The 23,166-nt window shown below is 36.7% G+C and overlaps 1 protein-coding gene across 2 annotated transcripts in view; it reads left to right on the top strand.

Moving 5' to 3' along the window:
- RFX7 (regulatory factor X7) overlaps window positions 1–23,166 on the top strand; it is a 164,202-nt gene that overhangs the window by 97,563 nt on the left and 43,473 nt on the right. For both annotated transcript variants that reach the window (XM_073012186.1, XM_073012187.1), the window contains exons 4-5: window positions 11,848–11,930; window positions 13,703–13,825. In XM_073012186.1, coding sequence (XP_072868287.1) covers window positions 11,848–11,930; window positions 13,703–13,825 — 206 coding nt within the window. The remainder of the gene's footprint in view (window positions 1–11,847; window positions 11,931–13,702; window positions 13,826–23,166) is intronic.

The following is a 23,166-nucleotide window of genomic DNA, read 5'->3' as shown; positions in this document are numbered from 1 at the left end:
AAGGGATTGCTGGATCAAATGGTCTTTCTAGTTCTAGATTCTTAGGATCGCAATACTGTCTTCTGCAATGGTTGAACTCATTTACACTCCCACAAACACTGTAAAAGTGTTCCTATTTTTCCACAACCTCTCCAGCTTCTGTTGTTTCCTGATTTTTTAATGATCACCATTCTAACTGCTGTGAGATGGTATCTTATTGTAGTTTTCATTTGCATTTCTCTAACGACCAGTAATGATGAGCATTTTTTCATATGTCTTGTGGCTGCATAAATGTCTTCTTTTGAGAAGTGTCTGTTCATACCCTTTGTCCATTTTTTGATGGGGTTGTTTTTTTCTTGTAAATTTGTTTAAGTTCTTTGTAGATTCTGGGTATTAGCCCTTTGTCAGATGGATAGATTGCAAAAATCTTCTCCCATTCTATAGGTGGCCTGTTCACCCTGATGATAGTTTCTTTTGCTGTGCAGAAACTCTTTAGTTTAATTAGGTCTCATTTGTCAATTTTGGCTTATGTTGCCATTGGTTTTGGTGTTTTAGACATGAAGTCTTTGCCCATGCCTATGTCCTGAATGCTATTGCCCAGGGTTTCTTCTACGATTTTTATGGTCCTAGGTCTTACGTTTAAGTCTTTGATCCATCTTGAGTTGATTTTTGTAAAAGGTGTAAGGAAGGGGTCCAGTTGCACTTTTCTGCATATGGCTAGGCAGTTTTCCCAGCACCATTTATTAAATAGGGAATCTTTTCCCCATTGCTTGTGTGTGTCAGGTTTGTCAAAGATCAGATGATTGTAGCTGTGTGGTGTTATTTCTGAGGCCTCTGTTCTGTTCCTTTGGTCTGTATATTTGTTTTGGTACAAGTAACATGCTGTTTTGGTTACTGTAGCCTTGTAGTATAGTTTGAAGTCAGGTAACATGATGCCTCCAGCTTTGTTCTTCTTGCCCAGGATTGTCTTGGCTATGTGGGCTCTTTTTTGGTTCCATATGTAGTTTCAAGTAGTTTTTTCCAGTTCTGTGAAGAAAGTCAGTGGTAGCTTGATGGATATAACATTGAATCTATAAAATACTTTGGGCAGTATAGCCATTTTCAGGATATTGATTCTTCCTATCCATGAGCATGGAATGTTTTTCCGTTTGTTTGTGTCCTCTCTTATTTCCTTGAGCAGTGGTTTGTAGTTCTCCTTGAAGAAATCCTTCACATGCCTTGTAAGTTGTATTCCTAGGTATTTTATTCTCTTAGTAGCGATTGTGAATGGGAGTTCACTCATGATTTGGCTCTCTGTTATTGTTGTATACAAATGCTTGTGATTTTTGCACACTGCTTTTGTATCCTGAGACTTTGCTGAAGTTGCTTATCAGCTTAAGGAGATTTTGGACTGAGATGATGGGGTTTTCTAAATATACAGTCATGTCATCTGCAAACAGGGACAATTTGACTTCCTCTCTTCCTATTTATATACCCTTTAGTTCTTTTCCTTGCCTGATTGCCCTGGCCAGAACTTCCAATACTGTTGAATAGGAGTGGTGAGAGAGGGCATCCTTGTGCCAGTTTTCAAAGGGAATGCTTCCAGTTTTTGCTCATTCAGTATGATATTGGCTTTGGGTTTGTCATAAATAGCTCTTATTATTTTGAGATATGTTTCATCAATACCTAGTTTATTGAGAGTTTTTAGCATGAAGGGGTGAATTTTATCGAAGGCCTTTTCTGCATCTATTGAGATAATCGTGTGGTTTTTGTCATTGGTTCTGTTTATGTGGATTGGGTTTATGTGGATGGATTATGTTTATTGATTTATGTGGATGGATTACGTTTATTGTTTAGGCGGATTGATGTGGATGGATTATGTATATTGATTTGTGTATAGTGAACAAGCCTTGCATCCCAGGGATGAAGCCAACTTGATCATGGTGGATAAGCTTTTTGATGCCCTGCTGGATTCGGTTTGCCTGTATTTTATTAAGGATGTTCATCAGGGATATTGGCCTGAAATTTTCTTTTTTCTTTGTGTCTCTGCCAGGTTTTGGTATCAGGATGATGCTAGCCTCATAAAATGAGTTAGGGAGAGTTCCCTCTTTTTCTGTTGTTTGGAGTAGTTTCAGAAGGAATGGTACCAGCTCCTCTTCGTACCTCTGGTAGAATTCAGCTGTGAATCCATCTGGCCCTGGACTTGTTTTGATTGGTAGGCTATTACTGCCTCAATTTCAGAGCTTGTTATTGGTCTATTCAGGGATTCAACTTCTTTATGGCTTAGACTTGGGAGGGTGTATATGTCCAGGAGTTTATCCATTTCTTCTAGATTTTCTAGTTTATTTGCATAGAGGTGTTTATAGTATTCTCTGATGGTAGTTTGTATTTCTGTGGGGTCAGTGGTAATATCCCCTATATCATTTTTTAGTGCGTCTATTTGATTCTTCTCTCTTTTCTTCTTTATTAGTCTGGCTAGTGGTGTATTTTGTTGATTTTTTTTTCAAAAACCAGCTCCTGGATTCATTGATTTTTTTTTTTTTTTTTGAAGGGTTTTCCATGTCTCCATCTCCTTCAGTTCTGCTCTGATCTTAGTTATTTCCTGTCTTCTGCTAGTTTTTGAATTTGTTTGCTCTTGCTTCTCTAGTTCTTTTAATTTTAATGTTAGGGTGTTAATTTTAGATCTTTCCTGTTTTCTCTTGTGGGCATTTAGTGCTATAAATTTCCCACTTTAAATGTGTCCCAGAGATTCTGGTACGTTGTGTCTCGTTCTCATTGGTTTCAAAGAACATCTTTATTTCCGCCTTCCTTTTGTTATTTACCCAGTAGTCCATTCAGGAGCAGGTTGTTCAGTTTCCATGTATTTGTGTGGATTGGAGTGAGTTTCTTAACCCTGAGTTGTACTTTGATTGCACTGTGGTCTGGGAGACTGTATGTTATGATTTCCCTTCATTTGCATTTGCTGAGGAGTGTTTTACTTCCAATTATGTGATCATTTTAGAATAAGCGCGATGAAGTGCTGAGAAGAATGTATATTCTGTTGATTTGGGGTGGAGAGTTCTGTAGAGGTCTATTACATCTGCTTGGTCCAGAGCTGAGTTCAAGTCCTGAATATCCTTGTTAATTTTCTGTGTCATTGATCTGTCTGATATTGACAGTGAGGTGTTAAAGTCTCCCATTATTATTGTGTGGCAGTCTAAGTCTCTTTATAGGTCTCTGAGAACTTGCTCTATGAATCTGGGTGCTCCTGTATTGGATGCATATATACTTAGGATAGTTAGCTCTTCTTGCTGCATTGTTCCCTTTACCATTATGTAATGGCCTTCTTTGTCTCTTTTGATCTTTGTTGGTTAAAGTCTGTTTTATCAGAGGACCAGCATTGCAACCCCTGCTTTTTTTTGCTTTCCATTTGCTTGGTAGATCTTCCTCCATCCCTTTATTTGAGCCTATGTGTGTCTTTGCACGTGAGATGGGTCTCCTGAATACAGCACACTGATGCATCTTGATTCTATCTAATTTGCCAGTCTGTGTCTTTTAATTAGGGCATTTAGCTTATTTACATTTAAGGTTAATATTGTTATGTGTGAATTTGACCCTGTCATTATGATGCTATTTGGTTGTTTTACCTGTTAGTTAATGCAGTTTCTTCATAGTGTCAATGTTCTTTACAATTTGGTATGTTTTTGCAGTGGCTGGTACCGGTTATTCCTTTCCATGTTTAGTGCTTTTTTCAGGACCTCTTGTAAGACAGGTCTGGCAGTGACAAAATCCCTCAGCGTTTGCTTATCTGTAAAGGATTTTATTTCACCTTCACTTATGAAGCTTAGTTTGGCTGGATATGAAATTCTGGGTTGAAAATTCTTTTCTTTAAGAATGTTGAATATTGGCTCCCACTCTCTTCTGACTTGTAGGGTTTCTGCTGAGAGGTCTGCTGTTAGTCTGATGGGCTTCCCTTTGTGGGTAACCTGACCTTTCTGTCTGGCTGCCCTTAACATTTTTTATTTCATTTCAGCCTTGGTGAATCTGACGATTATGTGTCTTGGGGTTGCTCTTCTTGAGGAGTATCTTTGTGGTGTTCTCTGTGTTTCCTAAATTTGAATGTTGGCCTGTCTTGCTAGGTTGAGGAAGTTCTGGAAAATATCCTCAGGAGTGTTTTCCAACTTGGTTCCATTCTCCCCGTCACTTTCAGGTATGCCAATCAAACATAGATTTGGTCTTTTCACATAGTCCAATATTTCTTGGAGGCTTGACTCATACCTTTTTTTTTTTTCCTCTAATCTTGTCTTCTCAGTTTATTTCATTAAGTTGATCCTCAACTGATATCCTTTCTTCTGCTTCATCAATTCAGCTATTAATACTTGTGTATGCTACATGAAGTTCTCGTGCTGTGTTTTTCACTCCATCAGGTCATCTGTGTTCTTCTCTACATTGGTTATTCTAGTTAGTAATTCGACTAACCTTTTTTCAAGGTTCTTAGCTTCCTTGCATTGGGTTAGAATGTGCTGCTTTAGCTCAGAGTTGTTTGTTATTACCCACCTTCTGAAGCCTACTTCTGTCAGTTCTTCAAACTCATTCTACATCCAGTTTTGTCCCCTTACTGGCGAGGAGTTGTGATCCTTTAGAGGAGGAAAGGCGTTCTGGTTTTTGGAATTGTCAGCCGTTTTGCACTGGTTTTCCCCAATCTTTGTGGATTTATCTACCTTTGGTCTTTGATGTTTGTGACCTTTCAGTGGGGTGAGTGGATGTGCTAATCCTTTCTGTTTGTTTCTTTTCCTTCTAACAGTCAGGCCCCTCTGCTGCCAGTCTGTTGGAGTTTGCTCGAGGTCCACTCCCAACCCTGTTTGTCTGGGTATCACCAGCGGAGGCTGCAGAGCAGCAAATGTTGCTGCCTGTTCTTTCCTCTGGGAGCTTCAACCCAGTGAAGCACTTGCCAGATGCCAGCCAGAGCTCTCCTGTATGAGGTGTCTGTCGGCCCCAACTGGGAGGTGTCTCCCAGTCAGTATACACGGGGGTCAGGGACCCACTTGAGGAGGCAGACTGACTCTTAGCAGAGCTCGAACGCTGTGCTGGGAATTCCACTACTCTCTTCAGAGCCGTCAGGCAGGGATGTTTAAGTCTGCTATAAGCCACTGACTGTGGCTGCTGCCTGTTTTACAGAGATGCCCTGTCCAGAGAGGGGCAATCTGGCAGTCTAGTCACAGCAGCCTTGCTGAGCTGCAGTGGGCTCTGCCCAGTTTGAACTTCCCAACAGGTTTGTTTAGCCTGTGTCTGTAAAACTGTCTCCTCAAGCCTCACCAATGGCCGACCCCTCTCCCTGCACCAAGCTTGACCGTCCAGGTGCATCTGAGATTGCTGCTGTGCTGGCAGTGAGAATTTCAAGCCAGTGAATCTTAGTTTCCTGGGCACCGTGGGGGTGGGACCCGCTGAGCCAGACTACTTGACTCCCTGACTTCAGCCCCTCTTTTCAGGGGAGTGAACAGTTCTGTCTCAGTGGCATTCCAGGCGCCACTGGGGTATGGCAAAAAAGACAAAAAAAAAGCTCCTGCAGCTGGTCTGGTGTCTGCCCAATTGGTCACCCAGTTTTGTGCTTGAAACCCAGGGCCCTAGTAGGGTAGTCACCAGAGGGAATCTCCTGGTTTGCGGGTCGTGAAGACCATGGGACAAGTGCAGTATCTGTGCCAGAGTTCCTCAGGCTTAGTCCCTCACAGCTTCCCTTGGGTAGCGGGGAAAATTCCCCGACACCTTGCACTTCCCAGGTGAGGTGACGCCCTACCCTGCTTCGGCTCACCCTGGGTGGGCTGCACACACTCTCCAACCAGTCCCAGTGAGATGAACCAGGTACCTCAGTTGGAAATGCAGAAATCACCCGCCTTCTGCAACAGTCTCACTGGGAGTTGCAGGCCAGTGCTGTTCCTATGCGTTTTCACATTTTTATCTGTATATGTAAAAAGTATTCTGCCGGGCGCGGTGGCTCATGCCTGTAATCCCAGCACTTTGGGTGGCCAAGGCGAGTGGATCACGAGGTCAGGAGATCGAGACCATCCTGGCTATCGCGGTGAAACCCTGTCTCTACTAAAAATTACAAAAAATTAGCCGGGCATGGTGGCAGGTGCCTGTAGCCCCAGCTACTTGGGAGGCTGAGGCAGGAGAATGGCGTGAACCCGGGAGGCGGAGCTTGCAGTGAGCCAAGATCCGGTCACTGCGCTCCAGCCTGGGGGACAGAGCGAGACTCCATCTCAAAAGGGGAAAAAAAAAAAAGGATTCCTCAGTTTTCTCAAAAGTGCTAGAGGAAAACAGTTTATATTAATCAGGATGACTTAGTCTATGCTGTTGTAACTAAGATTGAAATATCAGTGGCCTAACTACAAAAATGTATTTTCATTCGCATTATATGCAGCAGAAATCACTGAAGACCGCTGTTGCAAATAGTCCCTCAGAACCAACACCGACAGGAAGGCCAACATAGCCTCACTGGTGCAACACACGGCTTCCAAGATACCACAGAGGGGGAAATGGGATGGGGTGACACTTTTTTTTTTTTTTTTTTTGAGACAGAGTCTTGTTCTGTCGCCTAGGCTGGAGTGAGGTTGCACAATCTCATCTTCCTGCAAGCTCCACCTTGCGTTCACACCCTTCTCCTTCCTCAGCCTCCCAAGTAGCTGGGACTACAGGCGCCAGCCACCATGCCCGGCTAATTTTTTTCATATTTTTAGTAGAGACGGGGTTTCACGCTATTAGCCAGGATGATCTCAATCTCCTGACTTCATGATCCACCCACCTTAGCCTCCCAAAGTTCTGGGATTACAGGCTTGAGCCACTGCCCCTGGCCAACACATTGATTCTTAACTATGTCAGCTGAGTAGTGAATTACATCACTGTGATCAGATTCATCATAATCACATGACTACAAGCCATCTGCAAAGTGGGCTGAGAAATGTGGGTGAACTGATGGAATACTGTCTCTGTCCCATGTTTTCTTCACCACTACACTTGCACCTCATAGAAAGAATTAGCTTAATGTTACTAGTTCCTAATGTCAGTATTTTTTATCAGCCAAAGTTTTAGAAGGGAAGTGGGTTGAGTGGCAGGATTCAAACACCAAACTCCCCCTTCAACCTCCAAAAGCAAGTTGATCTTATACTATGCCTTCATTTTCCCCTTGATCACATAATATAAAAATGGATGTTGAATCTGATTGTTTGCTACAAGCTTTTCTGTGCAGAATTTGAAAGGTCAAAGTACCATTAGTTATCATTAAGTTTGTAGCATTGTTGTGCTTTCATAGCTAAAGGTTCAGAAAAACCGTCATCTTAAATCTATGCTTATGAAAATGGGATGATGACATGCAAGGTCGGCTCACTTGCTGGGAATGACCAAGAATATTTTACCAAAATTCTCCAGAATTGTTTCCTGGAATGTGTTTGACATATAAATCAACCTTGAGTTCAAAGATTCCTTTTTAATACCTTTTTGCAAAGATTGAAGTGCATGAGAAAGAGGTCTTTTAAGTTTTCAGGCAAGATCTTCAACTGCAATAGTATGAAATTATCAGCTACCTCATTCAAATAACTAGAATAATATTTGAGGTTCCCCCTAAATTTGAAACTGTTTTCACTAGCTTTTCTTTGAGAAATTCTTCATCTCAAGAAAGTGAAGACTTTTAAGTCTATCAATGTTGTTTGTCATTTAAGTTTCACTTGGAATCATCAGATATGTTTTCCAAATGTGCGAAGCTCTGTTAAAAATTAGAGTTTTTATTGTAGTAAAATATACACAACAAAATTTACCATTAGTGATATTGATTACATTAACTGTGTTGTACAACTACCACATCAATCTAGTTTCAAAACCTTTTCCTCACCCCAAAAGGAAACCAGTACCCTTTAAGCACTCATCTGCCTCTGGGAAACACTAAGCTGCCTTCTGTCCCTAGGGATTTGCCTATTTTGGATATTTAATATAAATAGAATCACATGATATGTGTATGGCTTCTTTCACTTAGCACAGTGTTTTAAAGGTTCATCCATGTTGTAGCACGTATCAGTACTCCATTCCTTTTATGGCTGAATAAAAAATTATAATTTTTAAAGTTTATGAAGTTGGTCTTTTCTCTGGTGCTCCAGAAATAGAATACCAATATGATTTATTTTGTAAATCCAGCCAAAGGAATTTCTTTTTGACCACCAATGAATTTCGACATAGAACAGAAAACTTTTAATTCTTATCATTTAAATCTTCACAAAGCATATCAAATAATCTGATGTTTAACATACTTGCCACATGATACTCTTGCCTTGATAATCAAGCAAGGTTAGGGTCTTCTCCCAAACCAGTGAGCATTGTTTTAGAAGCCACTAATTAGCAGTAGATGACACAATATATCCAAAACCAGAAATCTTGATGGTGACCCCAGCCTTGCTGGACTGAAATGCCATCACTATACACTTGGGTCATTTTTTGGGGGGGTTGCTTTATAGAATTTTGTTATTATCAGTTTTCATGCTACTCTCCAAATTTTTTCTTCTATGTGTTGTACCCCATGTGGTAATCAAAACAGTAATTGAACAGTTACAAGTTTTCATTGTTTGAAAAAAATTAGGACACTGACTTTAATCTTTTTCAAAACCTTTTTTGCCATCTTCTAAATTATCTCTTTGGTGCTTAATACTAGTTTAGAACATCTTCTGAAATTTCTTCTGTGTTCTGGGATCTCTTCTCTATTCTTTTTTCCAGTATCTTTAAAATTCAAAAGCTATATAGAATCCAAGGTTTCTCCAACAATAGGAGATTTTTTTCTTAGTGATCAAAAATAATATTTTTACTACATTTTCTCAGACATGGCTCATAATATTAGGTATTTCATTATTAAAATCTTCTCTGAATTTAATATGATTGGCATTGTTGTGATTAAGTGGGTGATGTTAATAATATTTGACAGTGGTTCATGCCTAGCACCCCAGCACTTTGGGAGGCAGGAGGATCACTTAGTCCAGGCAGGCATTCCAGACCAGCCTAGGCAACAATTTTGTAGCAACAAACTACAAAAAGTAAATTAAAAAATTAGGTGGCTGTGGTAGCACGCACCTGTGGCCCCAACTACTTAGGAGGCTGAGGTAGGATGATCTGTTGAGCCCAGGAGTTTGAGGCTGCAGTGAGCTATGATTAAGCCACTGCACTTCAGTCTGGGCAACATAGTGAGACTCTCATAAAAAAACAATTTGACAGAAAAATATCGGGGGAACCTGCCCCCGATAATTCAACATGAGTCCTTTTCTATTTTCCCTAAGTGTCAGCCGGTCTGAGAAATAAAGGGAAAGAGTACAAAAGAGAGAAATTTTAAAGCTGGGTGTCCAAGGGAGACATCACATGTGGGCAGTTTCCATGATAGCCCCCAAGCCACAAAACCAGCAAGTTTTTATTAGTAATTTTCAAAAGGGGAGGGAGTGTATGAATAGGGTGTGGGTCACAGAGATCACATGCTTCACAAGGTAATAAAATATTACAAGGCAAATGGAGGCAGGGTGAGATCACAGGACTGGGGAAAATTAAAATTGCTAACGAAGTTTCAGGCAGGCATTGTCATTGATAACATCAGGAGACAGGGTTTGAGAGCAGACAACCGGTCTGATCAAAATTTATTAGGCGGGAATTTCCTCGTCCTAATAGGCCTGGGAGTGCTACAGGAGACTGGGGCTTATTTCATCCCTTATCTACAACCGTAAAAGACATACATCCCCAGAGTGGCCATTTTAGAGCCCTCACCCTAGGAACACATTCTCTTCCTCAGGGATGTTCCTTGCTGAGAAAAAGAATTCAGCGATATTTGTCCTATTTGCTTTTGAAAGAAGAGAAATATGGCTGTGTTCCACCGGCTCTCAGGCAACCAGACCTAATGGTTATCTCCCTCGTTCCCTGAACATCACTGTTATCCTGTTCTTTTTTCAAGGTGCCTAGATTTCATATTGTTTAAACAATTTGTGCAGTTAACGCAATCATCACAGGGTCCTGAGGCGACATACATCCTCATCTTACAAAGATGACGGGATTAAGAGATTAAAGACAGGCATAGGAAATCAGAAGAGTATTGATTTGGAAAGTGATAAGTGTCCATGAAATCTTCACAGTTTATGTTCAAGAGATTGCAGTGAAGACATGCGTAAAAAATTATAAAAGTATTAATTTGGGGAACTAATAAATGTCCATGAAATCTTCACAATTTATGTTCTTCTGCCATGGCTTCAGCCCGTCCCTCTGTTCAGAACAGAAAAAAATTTCAGGTTTCAGGAACCATATTTAAGACACATTAAAGTGGGGCGACATCAGAGGTAGGAAAACCAGCTGGTTAGACACTTTAGAAATTTAAGTGTCATTAAAAATTCATTAAGGGCAAGAACTGTGGTGGTGGTGTGTTGTTCATATGTGTTGTATTGTTCATTCTTTGTATAATTTGTGATATACAGTATAGGTTCATAGTTATTTTATGCCACTTGTGGAACATAGCAGAAAACATAAGTAATGGATAAGCAAATGAATTATCCTTATTGTTGAAAGAAAGACAGCTGAAGACCTAGACTACTGTGGTGGCAGTGAAAAATCAAAAGACTGGAAGAAGATGGGGCATAGTGTTAGAGGGCTAAATAAAGGATTAATGTGGAATGCACCAACAAAAAGAGAGTTAAACAGACTCCAAAACTGAACACTGTGGAAACTAGAGAAAAGAAGGTGATGATACGTAGCATTTAAGAAGGGAATGTGTGTTTGTTTTCTTTGAGGGGAGAGCTACACAAGGGTATAGCTGATATCATTAGGTATTGGAGCAAGAGCTCATTGGAAAATACCTATAGGCTATGGGATTTTAAAAATGTAAATGGGAGCTGTTTGCATGTGATTGATTAAATCATTACGTAGATGGATTCTAAGATTAAATTTTTGTGGATGTCTTCTGATGAGACTAAGAATAAGCCCAGTTATATCATTTTAGGTTTTTTCAAAAATTGAATCTCTGTTTAAACTGTGCTTTATTAAGAATAAATTCTATCAGGAATGCCAGTAATCTGTCCACATTTTTCATTGCAATGGAGTTTTGCTTGAATTAGGCTACCAGAATTTTACTATGAATATTTTTATTATGATAGGATTTGTGGCACATTTGAAGCCATTATGGCAAACTCAATTTAGAAGAAAGTTATAAAGAGGAAGGCAAAAATTATTTTAAAGGTTACATTTAGAGACAAAATGACATAGTTGCAGGACAATAGCAATAGAAAATCTTACAAGTTGATTCTCTAAATAGCAGCCACTGTTGGCAAGCCAACAAATAATCACATCTGTAAGGTCTGGAAAGAGTTACTGGTTTTATTTCATTGTTTTTAACCTCAGTTCCATCCACAGGTAACAGTAGCACCATCAGTCACATGTTCTAAATATTTGAAAATTGGAAAAGGATTCTAGAAATTATGTCATTCATTTTATAGTTGTATGGAAAATTTGCTGTAGCACTGAAAACCTCATAGCCAGTTAATGGTTAGACAAAGACTAATTAATAAATATTTCTCTTGATTCCTGGTCCAGTACTTGTCCTACAATTAGGACAAATAAAACCCTCGTTCTTTAAATGTGATTTTTTTTCTGAGCCTTGGTCAATAATTTTATTTATGCCCATGATATAAGAACTAATAGGTAAGTACCATTTTCTTTTATTAACATTTGTATATGTAGTACATTTATCAAATAACCTAATTGTATTATTTTAGTGATGAGAAAAGACAAATGATTCATCTGTCTTAAATTTAAACAGTCATTATTTTTAGGGAGATGTTAGTAAATTTTGTTTGGGGAAAAATGAGTGTTTTTTAAAAATGATCTTTCTTTTTAATCCTTTGTAAACAGCAAGAAGTTGAGAAGTTTACAGACCTAGAGAAACTCTACCTCTACCTTCAGCTGCCTTCTGGTCTCAGCAATGGAGAGAAAAGGTATATCTATTCTTATCTTTGCTATTATTATGCTGTTTACAGGATGTCCCTAGGATATATGTGAGGTGTGTATGTTTTGGTTGTTATGGTTTTTGCAATATTCCTGAAATCATTAGAAAACATACTGGCAAAACAATACATCATTTTAGTCTTTGATGATATTTGGTTAAGTATTTACTTGCAGTTTTTGCTAATTTATTTGTGCAACTGGGTAAATGCTATGACATGCAATTTGGGTTTGTTTCATAGACAGATGAATATATGTTTATGCAGTGTGAGGGATTGTGAAAATTGAACAGAAAACCAAAGAATAAACAGATCAGTATCATAAGGAATAATGTACAAAAGTTTTTTTAGGTACTATCAGGTAAACACATCATAGAATCTAAAACAGAAATTAAAGTGAAATTGCCTGTATGAAGCATGAATTCATAAATGTAAGGTGTGTTAAGTGCTTGGGGTATTACTATAGTTTCATCATTAAAAATTATAGAAAATGTGGAGAGAAGTTGTTCATTCAGTCATTGTAATTTTTAAAAGTTTCCTTAACCTTTTAAGTATTTCTCAGAATTCATTTCATTCATATAAATTATGCTTATTCTATTTTTTTAAAACTGTATATAGAAATAAATGAAATGAAAATTATTTGAGTTTTATCTTTTTTTCCCTCAGACCAAATTTATAACTGTTTTAATCATGTTATGTCCTAGATACTTGCTCAGTGTTTTTGAAATAAATTATTCTTACAGATAGCTGAGATGGATGTCAGAATCAGTAGAGCAGCTTCCCTTGTCCTATCTTTGGTGTCCATTTCGGTATTTATTTATAAGTAATACTTCCATATAGTAAATCTTACAATGTTTAATGGATGTGTCAGCCTATGACAGCGGGCCTGGCTTTAGGAAGGATTGTAGGGGGAGATTTGTCTGTTCAGGAGCTCTCTGGTGCGAATTCCATTCTGGAGCATAGAATGCTTTAGTAAATTTCCAAGTAGTTATATATTTATATATATATGTGTGTGTTTATGTATATTTATATATATGTGGATATATGTGTGTATATATGTGTATATATATATTTGAGAATGCTGAGCAAATAGAAATAAGCAATTTTTGTATAATTTTGTTTTAAAATTTGATGATTTGGTAAGTGTAGGCAAATGAACAGGCAAGTACATGAGCAAATATCCACTTAAATGTGATATTTGACCAAAACAAATACTTTGTCAGTGCTCCATCACCTGCATAGGGAGGGATGGAGCAGGGCAGTAACTTCAGTCTTATACTAGCTGTAGAAAACAGCTTACAGGCCGGGCGCGGTGGCTCAAGCCTGTAATCCCAGCACTTTGGGGGGCCGAGGCCAGCAGATCACGATGTCAGGAGATCGAGACCATCCTGGCTAACACGGTGAAACCCCGTCTCTACTAAAAAATACAAAAAACTAGCCGGGCGAGGTGGCGGGCGCCTGTAGTCCCAGCTACTCCGGAGGCTGAGACAGGAGAATGGCGTAAACCCGGGAGGCGGAGCTTGCGTCAGTGGAGATCGCGCCACTGCACTCCAGCCTGGGCTACAGAGCGAGACTCCGTCTCAGAAAAAAGAAAAAGAAAACAGCTCACAACGATAGCTGGACAATTATCTACTAGAGTTCCTAAGTTTGGTTTGGTCGTTTATAGTGTATTTGCAAACAGTTCTTTAGTGGAAAATTTAGGCCTTGCTCAAAAATTATTAACGAATTGCTGTCTGGTCAGCTAAAACATGTTTTTATTCTATTAGTGATCAGAATGCCATGTCATCTAGTCGGGCACAACAAATGCATGCCTTTTCCTGGATTCGGAATACCCTAGAGGAACATCCGGAGACTTCACTGCCCAAGCAGGAAGTCTATGATGAGTACAAGTAAGTACTATGTGTAATATGGCATGCTGATATATTGAAGAGGTAAAATACTATACTTGGCCATAGTGACTTGTTTTATTATTGGTGAATATCAAGCTGGTATATGGGAATTACACTTAGAAATCTCTTAAGATTCATTTCAGCTCTAAGCTTCTGTAGTAGCATGTGTAATAAAGGACAGGATTAATGAATAAAAGGATTTCTGTAGAATTCTTCAGGATAACAGGAGGGAGGTCGGAGAGTACAAGGACAGTGGTATAGGATTGGTGAATAAAAGGATTCCTATAGAATTTTTAAGTATGATAGGAGGTGTATATCTGGGGTTAGAGAGTGGAAAGCAATAAATAAATCAATACTTAAGGAAAAACTAAAACATGATTTTTCACTTGGACTTTTTAAAGGCCGTTTTCATGAATCTAAAAGTCTTCTAATTCTTCTCCATACCAAAGAATATTGTATATTATTTATCAAGGACAAGAGAGTTCAGTGACTTGCACATATTAGACACTCAAATTAGGTTGCATTTACAATTTATTTAAATCCAGGATACAAAAATATAGAGGCTGATGAGCCCTTTGGGTTAGAAAAAGGTTAATAGGTGCTAAATATAGTCTCATTTAGCATTTTTATAATTGATTTGGAAGGAGGAATTTATTCCAGCAGAGTAAATAAAACCAAATTTGGGGGCATATTGAAATGTCAAACCGACAAGCATTAATGTGTTGTACTTACAAATTTGGGGGGGAAAGTGTCAAATAAGTGCTATTGCTAACCAGTATAAGGTAACGCAAAGGAAATTGTACTTACTGAGATTATTGGTATCTATTCACAATTCTTACTACCTCACCAAAAGAAATATAATGGAGCTAGAAGAAAGTCTAGATAAAAATATCTGAAATGATCAAGAGAACAAAGTTAAACTGAAGAACTCTAGATTTATTTTCTCTTTATAAAGGTTAAAACTGAGAGTGCATGTGATCCAACTTGTTCATTCATTCAGTCTACAGCAATCCATTGAATACCTATATGCCAGACCCTGTGATAAGTTCTCAGGATACAATTGTAAACAGACACAGCCCTTGCCCTTATTAAGCATACACATACACACACAGACACTTAGAGTAAGCATGGATTCTCCATTAAATTCAAGTTAGTTAAAATAGAACCCTCTGAAACTTCAAAGCAGCAAATTTGAATTCAGTAAAAGGTTATAGAAATCAGGTAAATTTGTATGATACGTTGAAACTCTGGATTGAAGATCAAGAGAATAGATTCTGTCATTAAACTTGTGTGAGGTAGGCAAGTATTTTAACCAGTCTTTGTCAGTTGGTTCATCTATAAAATGAGGCACTTGAAGATGTACGAGGTTTCTTTTTTGTTTGTTTGTTTGTTTTTTGAGGCAGGGTTTAACTCACCCAGGCTGGAGTGCAATGGAACGATCACAGCTCACTGCAGGTTGAACTCCCACCCCTACCCCCCCAGGCTCAAGCAATCCTCCTGCCTCAGCCCTCTGAGTAGCTACTACTATAGGCACGCATCACCATTCCCGGCTAATTTTTGTTTTTGTTTTTTGTAGAGACGGAGTTTTACCATTGCCCAGGCTGAGGTTTCTTTTAGCTCCAAAATTCTAAAAGTTTTCTGAAGTAGGGAATGTTAAAGGACTAATTATCCAAAGATGTCTTGCTGGTTTTCCAAAGGGCACATTGGGCAAATAAATGTGTGACGTTTCCATAACAGACTAATGAGGGAATACAGGGTATTCATGTAGTTTTTGAAGTGATGACTTTCCTCTGCACCATCCTTCGTATTACCTTAGAGACAGCATGCTGCATTTGTGGAAGGGTGATCCTGGCCCATGAAAGCAGTCCTTATATTCCTGAAAGTTTTCTGCCTTTGGCAAGACATGGTTATGTTTTCCTATAATATTTGAATTTTTCCTTGAAATCTTTTTCATAGATTCCCATCAATTCTTATGATTTTTTTTTCTAAAAAAAGTTAAAGGATTTTTTAAACAAAAGAGACCCAAAACATCACATTGTTTGGGAGTAGTGAGAACTCCAATTTTGAGCAATTAATTTACAGTTCAGTAGAGAGCAACAGAGATAAAAGAAAGTCATTTAGATAGGCTACAGTTTAAAAAGGCATTAGTAGGTAAGGGAGAGTTTTTATAATAGCATGATTAGGAAAGAAATGCCAGTGTGTTCATGGAATTGGAGATAATTATGCTAATAATAATTAATAGCGTACTATACACAAAATATCTGAGTCTGGGCATTTCAGTTCAAAAAATTTCACTATTTCACTTATTTATTGTAGTATTCCCCATAGTATTTCCACATAGTAGGCACTAATTTCATAATAAGAGTGATTAGAGTGGAACCTGATCCCTGAAAGTGATAATAAAATTTGTGTTGTAACAGACCTTGTAGGTCTTCCACTGTGTTCCTATCCTCTTTTTATAGATGAAAACCTTGAAACCTAGAGAAGTTAAGTGACTCTACCAGTGTAACAAAACTAGTGAGGGGCAGATCTAAGACTAGAACTCAGGAGTTCATGTGTGAGTTCATAATAGGTTAAGAAGGTATGCTTGTTAAAGTTGAGTAATATCAAATTGAGTGGGTAGAAAACATTGGACAAGTAGTTAGAAATACTGCTTATATTATTTGGCCAGGACTTCCACTTAGTGTGGATAATAAATAAGCTGTTCAGAGTATGAATTAGTTTACATATGGTTAGTATACATGGGTACAAATAATATGGTTATTGTAAGAGACATAGCATAATAACATGACATGTTCTAGGAAGAAAGAATGTTGGTGTTTCCATAGAATTATAGCATGTAGAAGCTTCAAGTTGTTCTGTTATTTGATTGTACATTGCCTAAAACCATAATTTGCCATTTAGATTTAAATAATTTGAAAGAGATTAAAAAATGTAGAAACACTACAGAAAGGCAAAATGTAGATCAAAGTATTAGAAAATAGTTAAAAGTTTTACAATTTTGTTGTCTAAAGACAACTAAATAGAATATAACTATATATTTTAAGAACAAGAGTTTTAAATCACAGGAGAGATTTCAGTTAGACACACAATCATTAGGCACTCATTATCCTGTTTAGAGTGCTTAAATGAAATTTCCCGAATAAAAACTTAACATAGAATGATCAGTCTTAAACTGATTCTGTTCTCAATATTCAATGAAAGAAATGATGTTATTAATATGAAGTATCCTTTTAAGTTATTCCTGTTGTGTATGGACCCTTTTATAATTCATTTCAGTGTATTTAGATGTATTTGTGTGAAAATCCTTTAATAGTCATTAAAAGTAAAATCCCTTTGAGGAAAAAAATGAAGATGTAATCTCAGACAGTAAAGACTGGCTTCTTTTAACTGTGTTTTCATGCTAAATTAAGATAATACAAATAAAAAGCTTTAAGGAGCTTTCAGTATGCAAAGACAGTTTAATTTACAAATGATTTTGGGCTTTTTTGTTTGTTGAAGCTTTTGAATTCTAATATTTATGTCTTCAGGAAAATTATTAGTGCATTGATTTTTACACTGTTTTTCTAATTGTAAAATGTATATTCATCATGAAAGTTTGGGCAAATAGTTATAAATGTATAAAGAAGAAATACAGCACCTGTAATCTCACTATCTGAAAATAACCATCTGGTTTTATTTCCTTAATAGTTTTCCTAATGCCTTCTTTAATGTATACATTTTGTTATTTAACCAAATTTGGCCCCACTGTTTATGCAGTTCTTGGGTGAGAGGGTAGTTGCAAACAGTAATGCAGTGAACATCCTTGGCTGTATAATGTAAATTATCAAAATTGGGATTGCTGGCTAAATATTGTTATTTATTATTCACTAAATGCATTTCCTTCTGATATGTTTGTTCTAGCCTTTTACATGTCCATTTCTTAATGATTATAAATCTTTATATATTAAAGACATAAATATTAAAACATAAATGTTTTTTCAAGATTGCTGTTTGTTAATTTTAATTTTTAAATAAGTAGTCTGATCTGTACACTTTTGTCACAGCTTGTAACATTACTATTATGCTTAGAAAAAACTTCTCCGTGCCACCAGCTGCTGAATACTCACATATATTTTTCCTAGGCACTTTTTCATTTTATTCTTTATATATAAGCCTTGAGTCTATCTGTGATTTATTTTAGTGAATGCTATTAGATAAGGTACTTACTTTAATTTTTTCTAAATGGTTAACTAATTATCCCAGCTTTTTTATTGAATAATTTTTCTGTCTTAACACTAATCTATAATGTACCTTACTAAAGTCTTCTGGATTCAGTTTTCTTCCTTTATGTTCTCTGTTCTTATGGTAATACTCTACTACTTAGATATTTTAGCTATTACATGTTTAAATAGCTGACAGGACCAATATTTCCTCCTTATACCTCTTTTTCACAAGTTTTCTTGGTTTTATTTTCTGACCAGTTAATTTTTTTTTATAGGAAGTTGCAAATCACTTTTCTGATTTTAAAAAGGAAACTCTAAGGGGATTTTAATTCAAACAAATTAACTGAAAATTTTAGAAAAAATTAACTACAGACTAGAAATATGTTTCTTAATTTACATGTTTCTTTCATGCCCTTCAGTAATGTTTTGCCTTTTTTCCCTCAATTAAGTTCACTTACTTTCTCATTTAACATATTCCTTGGTAATTTCTATTATTCATATTGTAGAAAATGTTTTACTATTTGTTTTGGTTTATAGGAACTTCCTAGATTTCTGTTATTTTTACGTTGTACATCTTATATTTACTGAATTTTGTTTAGTCCTTATTTTTCAGTTGTTACTTTTGACTTTTCTAGGTAGTTTATGCTGTGTATCTTCTTCATTGTCTTTACTTTGTTATTACATTTAATAGACTTTCCTTCCACTTTTGCATATAGCAGTGATAGGCATCATTTCCTCTTACAGTAAGTTCACCGATGTTAAGTATGTATCACTTACAGTTGACCAAGACTTTATTTTCTTTTTTTGATTGAATTGAATATTCATTAAATATTTTGGCATCCAAGTGAGATTATTTTGCAGTGCTTCTTATTTGACCTGTTGATGTGATATAGTTTATAAAGATATTACTTAATATAGGCCGGGCACAGTGTCTCATGCCTGTAATCCCAACACTTTAGGAGGCCAAGCCAAGAGGATCACTTGGGGCCAGAAGTTTAAGACCAGACTGGGCAACAAAGCAAGACTCTGTCTCTACAAAAAATTAGCCGGGCATGGTGGTGTTGCCCCGGTATTCCTAGCTATATGAGAGTCTGAGTTGGAGGACTGCTTGAGCTCAGGAGGTGGAGGCGGCAGTAAGCCATGATCGCACCAATGCACTCCAGCCTGGGTGACAGAGTGAGATCCTGTCTCAAAAAAAAAAAGATACCTAATACAAACTTTTATTTCTAGAATGAATGTCCTCCTCATGTCAAGATGTGTTATCTTGTAGTGTACCATTGAGCTGTTTTCAGGTATATTATTTAGGAACTTTGCATCTATATTCATAAATGAATTTGGTCTGTAATTTTCTTTCTTTTTATGCTATCTTTGTCAGGTTTTGATATCAGGGTTAGGCCAGCTTTGCAAAATGAATTGGAACTCTTTCCCTAATTTTCTGTGCTCTGGAACAGTTTATATAGCATGGGACTTATTTGTTCTTGAAAGTTTTAAAGAACTCAACTACAAAACCATCTAGGCCTGGAGCCTTTGTTGGAGGTAATTCTTTGACAATTTTTTGTGTTTTACACTGGTTAGGTTTTTACTTTATTCGTTGATTTTGGTCATTTGTTTCTCTCATAAATTTAATATATTTTGTATCTTATATGCTTTTTGATATTTCTAGTTTTGTACATTGAATTTTCCTCTTTTTTCAAATTTCACTTAGCCTAATTTTTTTTTATTTTTATTTTGTAGACAAGTAAAATCTGATATGTTTTATTTTCTTGTCTGTTTTTTTTTTTTTAATTTATTAGGTGCTTTTATTTTTGTTCCTTCTAGTTTTCTTGGGTTTTTTTCTTACTCTTTAAATGGAATGCTTAACTTTGTTTTCATTCTTTCACATTTAAGATAGGAACATTTATATCTATGAATTTGCCTCTCATTATAGTTTTGGCTATATTCCATTTGATATGCATATGAGTTGTTATAATTGCCATTATTTTCCAACAGTGTGGAATTATTGGTTTGCTTTTTTCTTTGACCTAAATTAGAAGTTTGTTTTCTTTTTAAATTTTTCATGTGTTTGAGGGTTTATTTCATTTTGTTTTGTTTTACACTTTCTTATTTTTAGTTTTATTAAATTGTGGTCAGAGAATGGGGCTGAGTTTCTGATATTTTTATTGAGATTTACTTTCAATCTAACAAATTATCAATTTTTAAAATATTTTGAATTCTCTTTCTATAGCTCTTTATATTCCATTGATTCCACTAAATCAACTTTTTAATATTTTTCAAATTCTGCAAAAAATTCTTTTTGTCTGTTTACTCAGTTGAAGATGAGCAATGTGTTAATCTCTCACAAAAATGATGTGAGAAATTCTTCATCACAGTTCCTTGCTGTATTTTTTATGAGTTTTGCTTTACAAATGTTAGGACTGTTTAACACAAAAGTTTCATGATTCTATATCCTTAGTAGAGTTTCAAGAAAATTAATTTTAGCCAAATACAAGTACATTTAAGAAAATTAACTATATTACAGGATAGAGAGTCTTCAGCTACCATTTACAAATGGCTTAGGAAAATCTTTACAAATTGTATCCTGAGAGAAGCAGCCACATGTTGTACCATGGCCAAAAAGATAAACCATAGGAAACACCATCAAAAAAATATCAAAACCAGAAATGTTCCACCCTTCTACAAAACCATGATAATGCCAGATACCTCAGCCTGAACTATGCCAGGCAGACACTGCAAGATCTTTATGAATTCCTAGTTTTAGGAATACCATTACTTTTTTTAGATCTCTTCACTTTGTATTCATTGCCATCATCACCTACCCTGGGGGACCGCTTTGTTTTCAGGGCAGTGTCCTCTCCAACTTCCTGTTATAAAAATTTTCAGACATAATAGAAATGTTAAAAGTATATTGTAAGATATCCATATTCCTAAGTGTTTCACATAGGTTCAATAGTTTTTTTCCTATACCATTTGTAAGTAAGTTGTGGATATGATATTTCTCCTGAGAATAAGGACAATCACTTTTATAATACTTTGATTACATCTAAGAAACTTAACATGAGTTCTATATAATTCATCTATTACCTGATTTGGAGCCTTTTTTTTTTTTTTTTTTGAGGTGAGTCTCACTCTTGTCACCCAGGCTGGAGTACTGTGGTGCGATCTCAGCTCACTACAATCGTTCAAGTGATTCTTCTGCCTCAGCCTCCCCAGTAGCTGGGACTACAGGCATGGGCCACCATGCCTAGCTAATTTTTATATTTATTGTAGAGATGCATTTCACCATGTTGGCCAGGCTGGTCTTGAATTCCTGACCTCAAGTGGTACACCCACTTCGGCCTCCCGAAGTGTTAGGATTACAGGCGTGAGCCACTACGCCTGGTCCTGTTTTTAACATAGGAAAAAATAAGTTACTCTTCTGATCCATAAACATGGGGTATCTTTTTGTTTACTTAGATCTTTAATTTCTTTCAAGGATGTGTACATCTTAAACTTCTTTTGCTAAATTTATTTCTAAATATTTTTGATTGAAGTGGAATTATTTTTAATATCATTTTTTGATTAGTTGTTGCCAACATATAGAAATAAGAATGATTTTGTATATGTTGCTCACCTTTATTAGCTCTAATTATAGGTTTTAGTGTATTTCTTAGGATTTTTTTTATATATTTCATCTGAAAATCGAGATAATTTTACCTCTTCCTTTCTAATCTGGATGTCTTCTCATTTATTTTCTTGTCTGATTGCTGTGGTTAGAACCTTTAGTATAATGTTGAATAGAAATGGTAAGAATGGACACCCCTTCCTTGTCTTTTGCCTGAAGAGGAAAGCTTTCAGTCTTTTGCCATTAAGTATGATATTATCTATGGGTTTTTATAGATAGCCTTTGTTAGGTTAAGGAATTTCCATTTTGTTACTAGTTTGTTGGATATCTGTCAAACATTTTTTCTGCATTCTATTGAGATGATTATATCAGAGGTTTTTTAAATGAACCAAATATAGTGTATTATTATTTCTGTATGTTGTACCTATCATGCATTTCTGGGGTAAATCACACATAGTCATGACATCTAATCCATTATGTATGCAGCTGGTTTCAATTTGACAGTCTTTTGTTAAGGATTTTTGCATCTGAGGGATATTGGCCTGTGGTTTTCATTCTCAGAATGCTTTTACCTGATTTTGGTGTCGGGATAGTGTTGGCCTTAATATAATGAGTTTAGAAGTATTCCCTTCTAAACTATGAAAGAGTTTATGAAAGATTGATTACAATTCACCAGCTAAACCATCTTGGTCTGGGCTTTTCTTTGTAGGTACTTTTTAAGTTACTAATTCAATCTCTGTTACTGGTCAGGTTATCTATTTCCTTTTGAGTCTATTTTAATAGTTTGTGTTCTAGAATTTGTCTCTTTCACATATATTATCCAATTTGTTGTCATACAGTTTTTCATAGTATTCCCTAATAGTACATTTTGTTCAAAGTCAGTAGTAATACTTCTTTTTCATTCCTGATTTTAGTTATTTGCGTCTTCTCTCTTTTTTTTTTTAAAACTTGGACAGCTGAGCTAAACGTTTGTTAGTTTTTTTTGTTTGTTTGTTTTATACTTTAAGTTCTAGGGTACATGTGCATAACGTGCAGGTTTGTTACATATGTATACATGTGCCATGTTGGTGTGCTGCACCCATCAACTCGTCAGCACCCATCTACTCATCATTTACATCAGGTATAACTCCCAGTGCAATCCCTCCCCCCTCCCCCCTCCCCCTGATAGGCCCCGGTGTGTGATGTTCCCCTTCCCGAGTCCAAGTGATCTCATTGTTCAGTTCCCACCTATGAGTGAGAACATGCGGTGTTTGGTTTTCTGTTCTTGCGATAGTTTGCTGAGAATAATGGTTTCCAACTTCATCCATGTCCCTACAAAGGACACAAACTCATCCTTTTTTATGGCTGCATAGTATTCCATGGTGTATATGTGCCACATTTTCTTCATCCAGTCTGTCACTGATGGACATTTGGGTTGATTCCAAGTCTTTGCTATTGTGAATAGTGCCGCAGTAAACATATGTGTGCATGTGTCTTTATAGCAGCATGATTTATAATCCTTTGGGTATATACCCAGTAATGGGATGGCTGGGTCA

The sequence above is a fragment of the Chlorocebus sabaeus genome, chromosome 26, assembly GCF_047675955.1.
Source record: "Chlorocebus sabaeus isolate Y175 chromosome 26, mChlSab1.0.hap1, whole genome shotgun sequence".
NCBI lineage: Eukaryota > Metazoa > Chordata > Mammalia > Primates > Cercopithecidae > Chlorocebus > Chlorocebus sabaeus.
The sequence above is the reverse complement of the archived record's forward strand: the minus strand, read 5'-3'. Positions and strand labels throughout refer to the sequence as shown.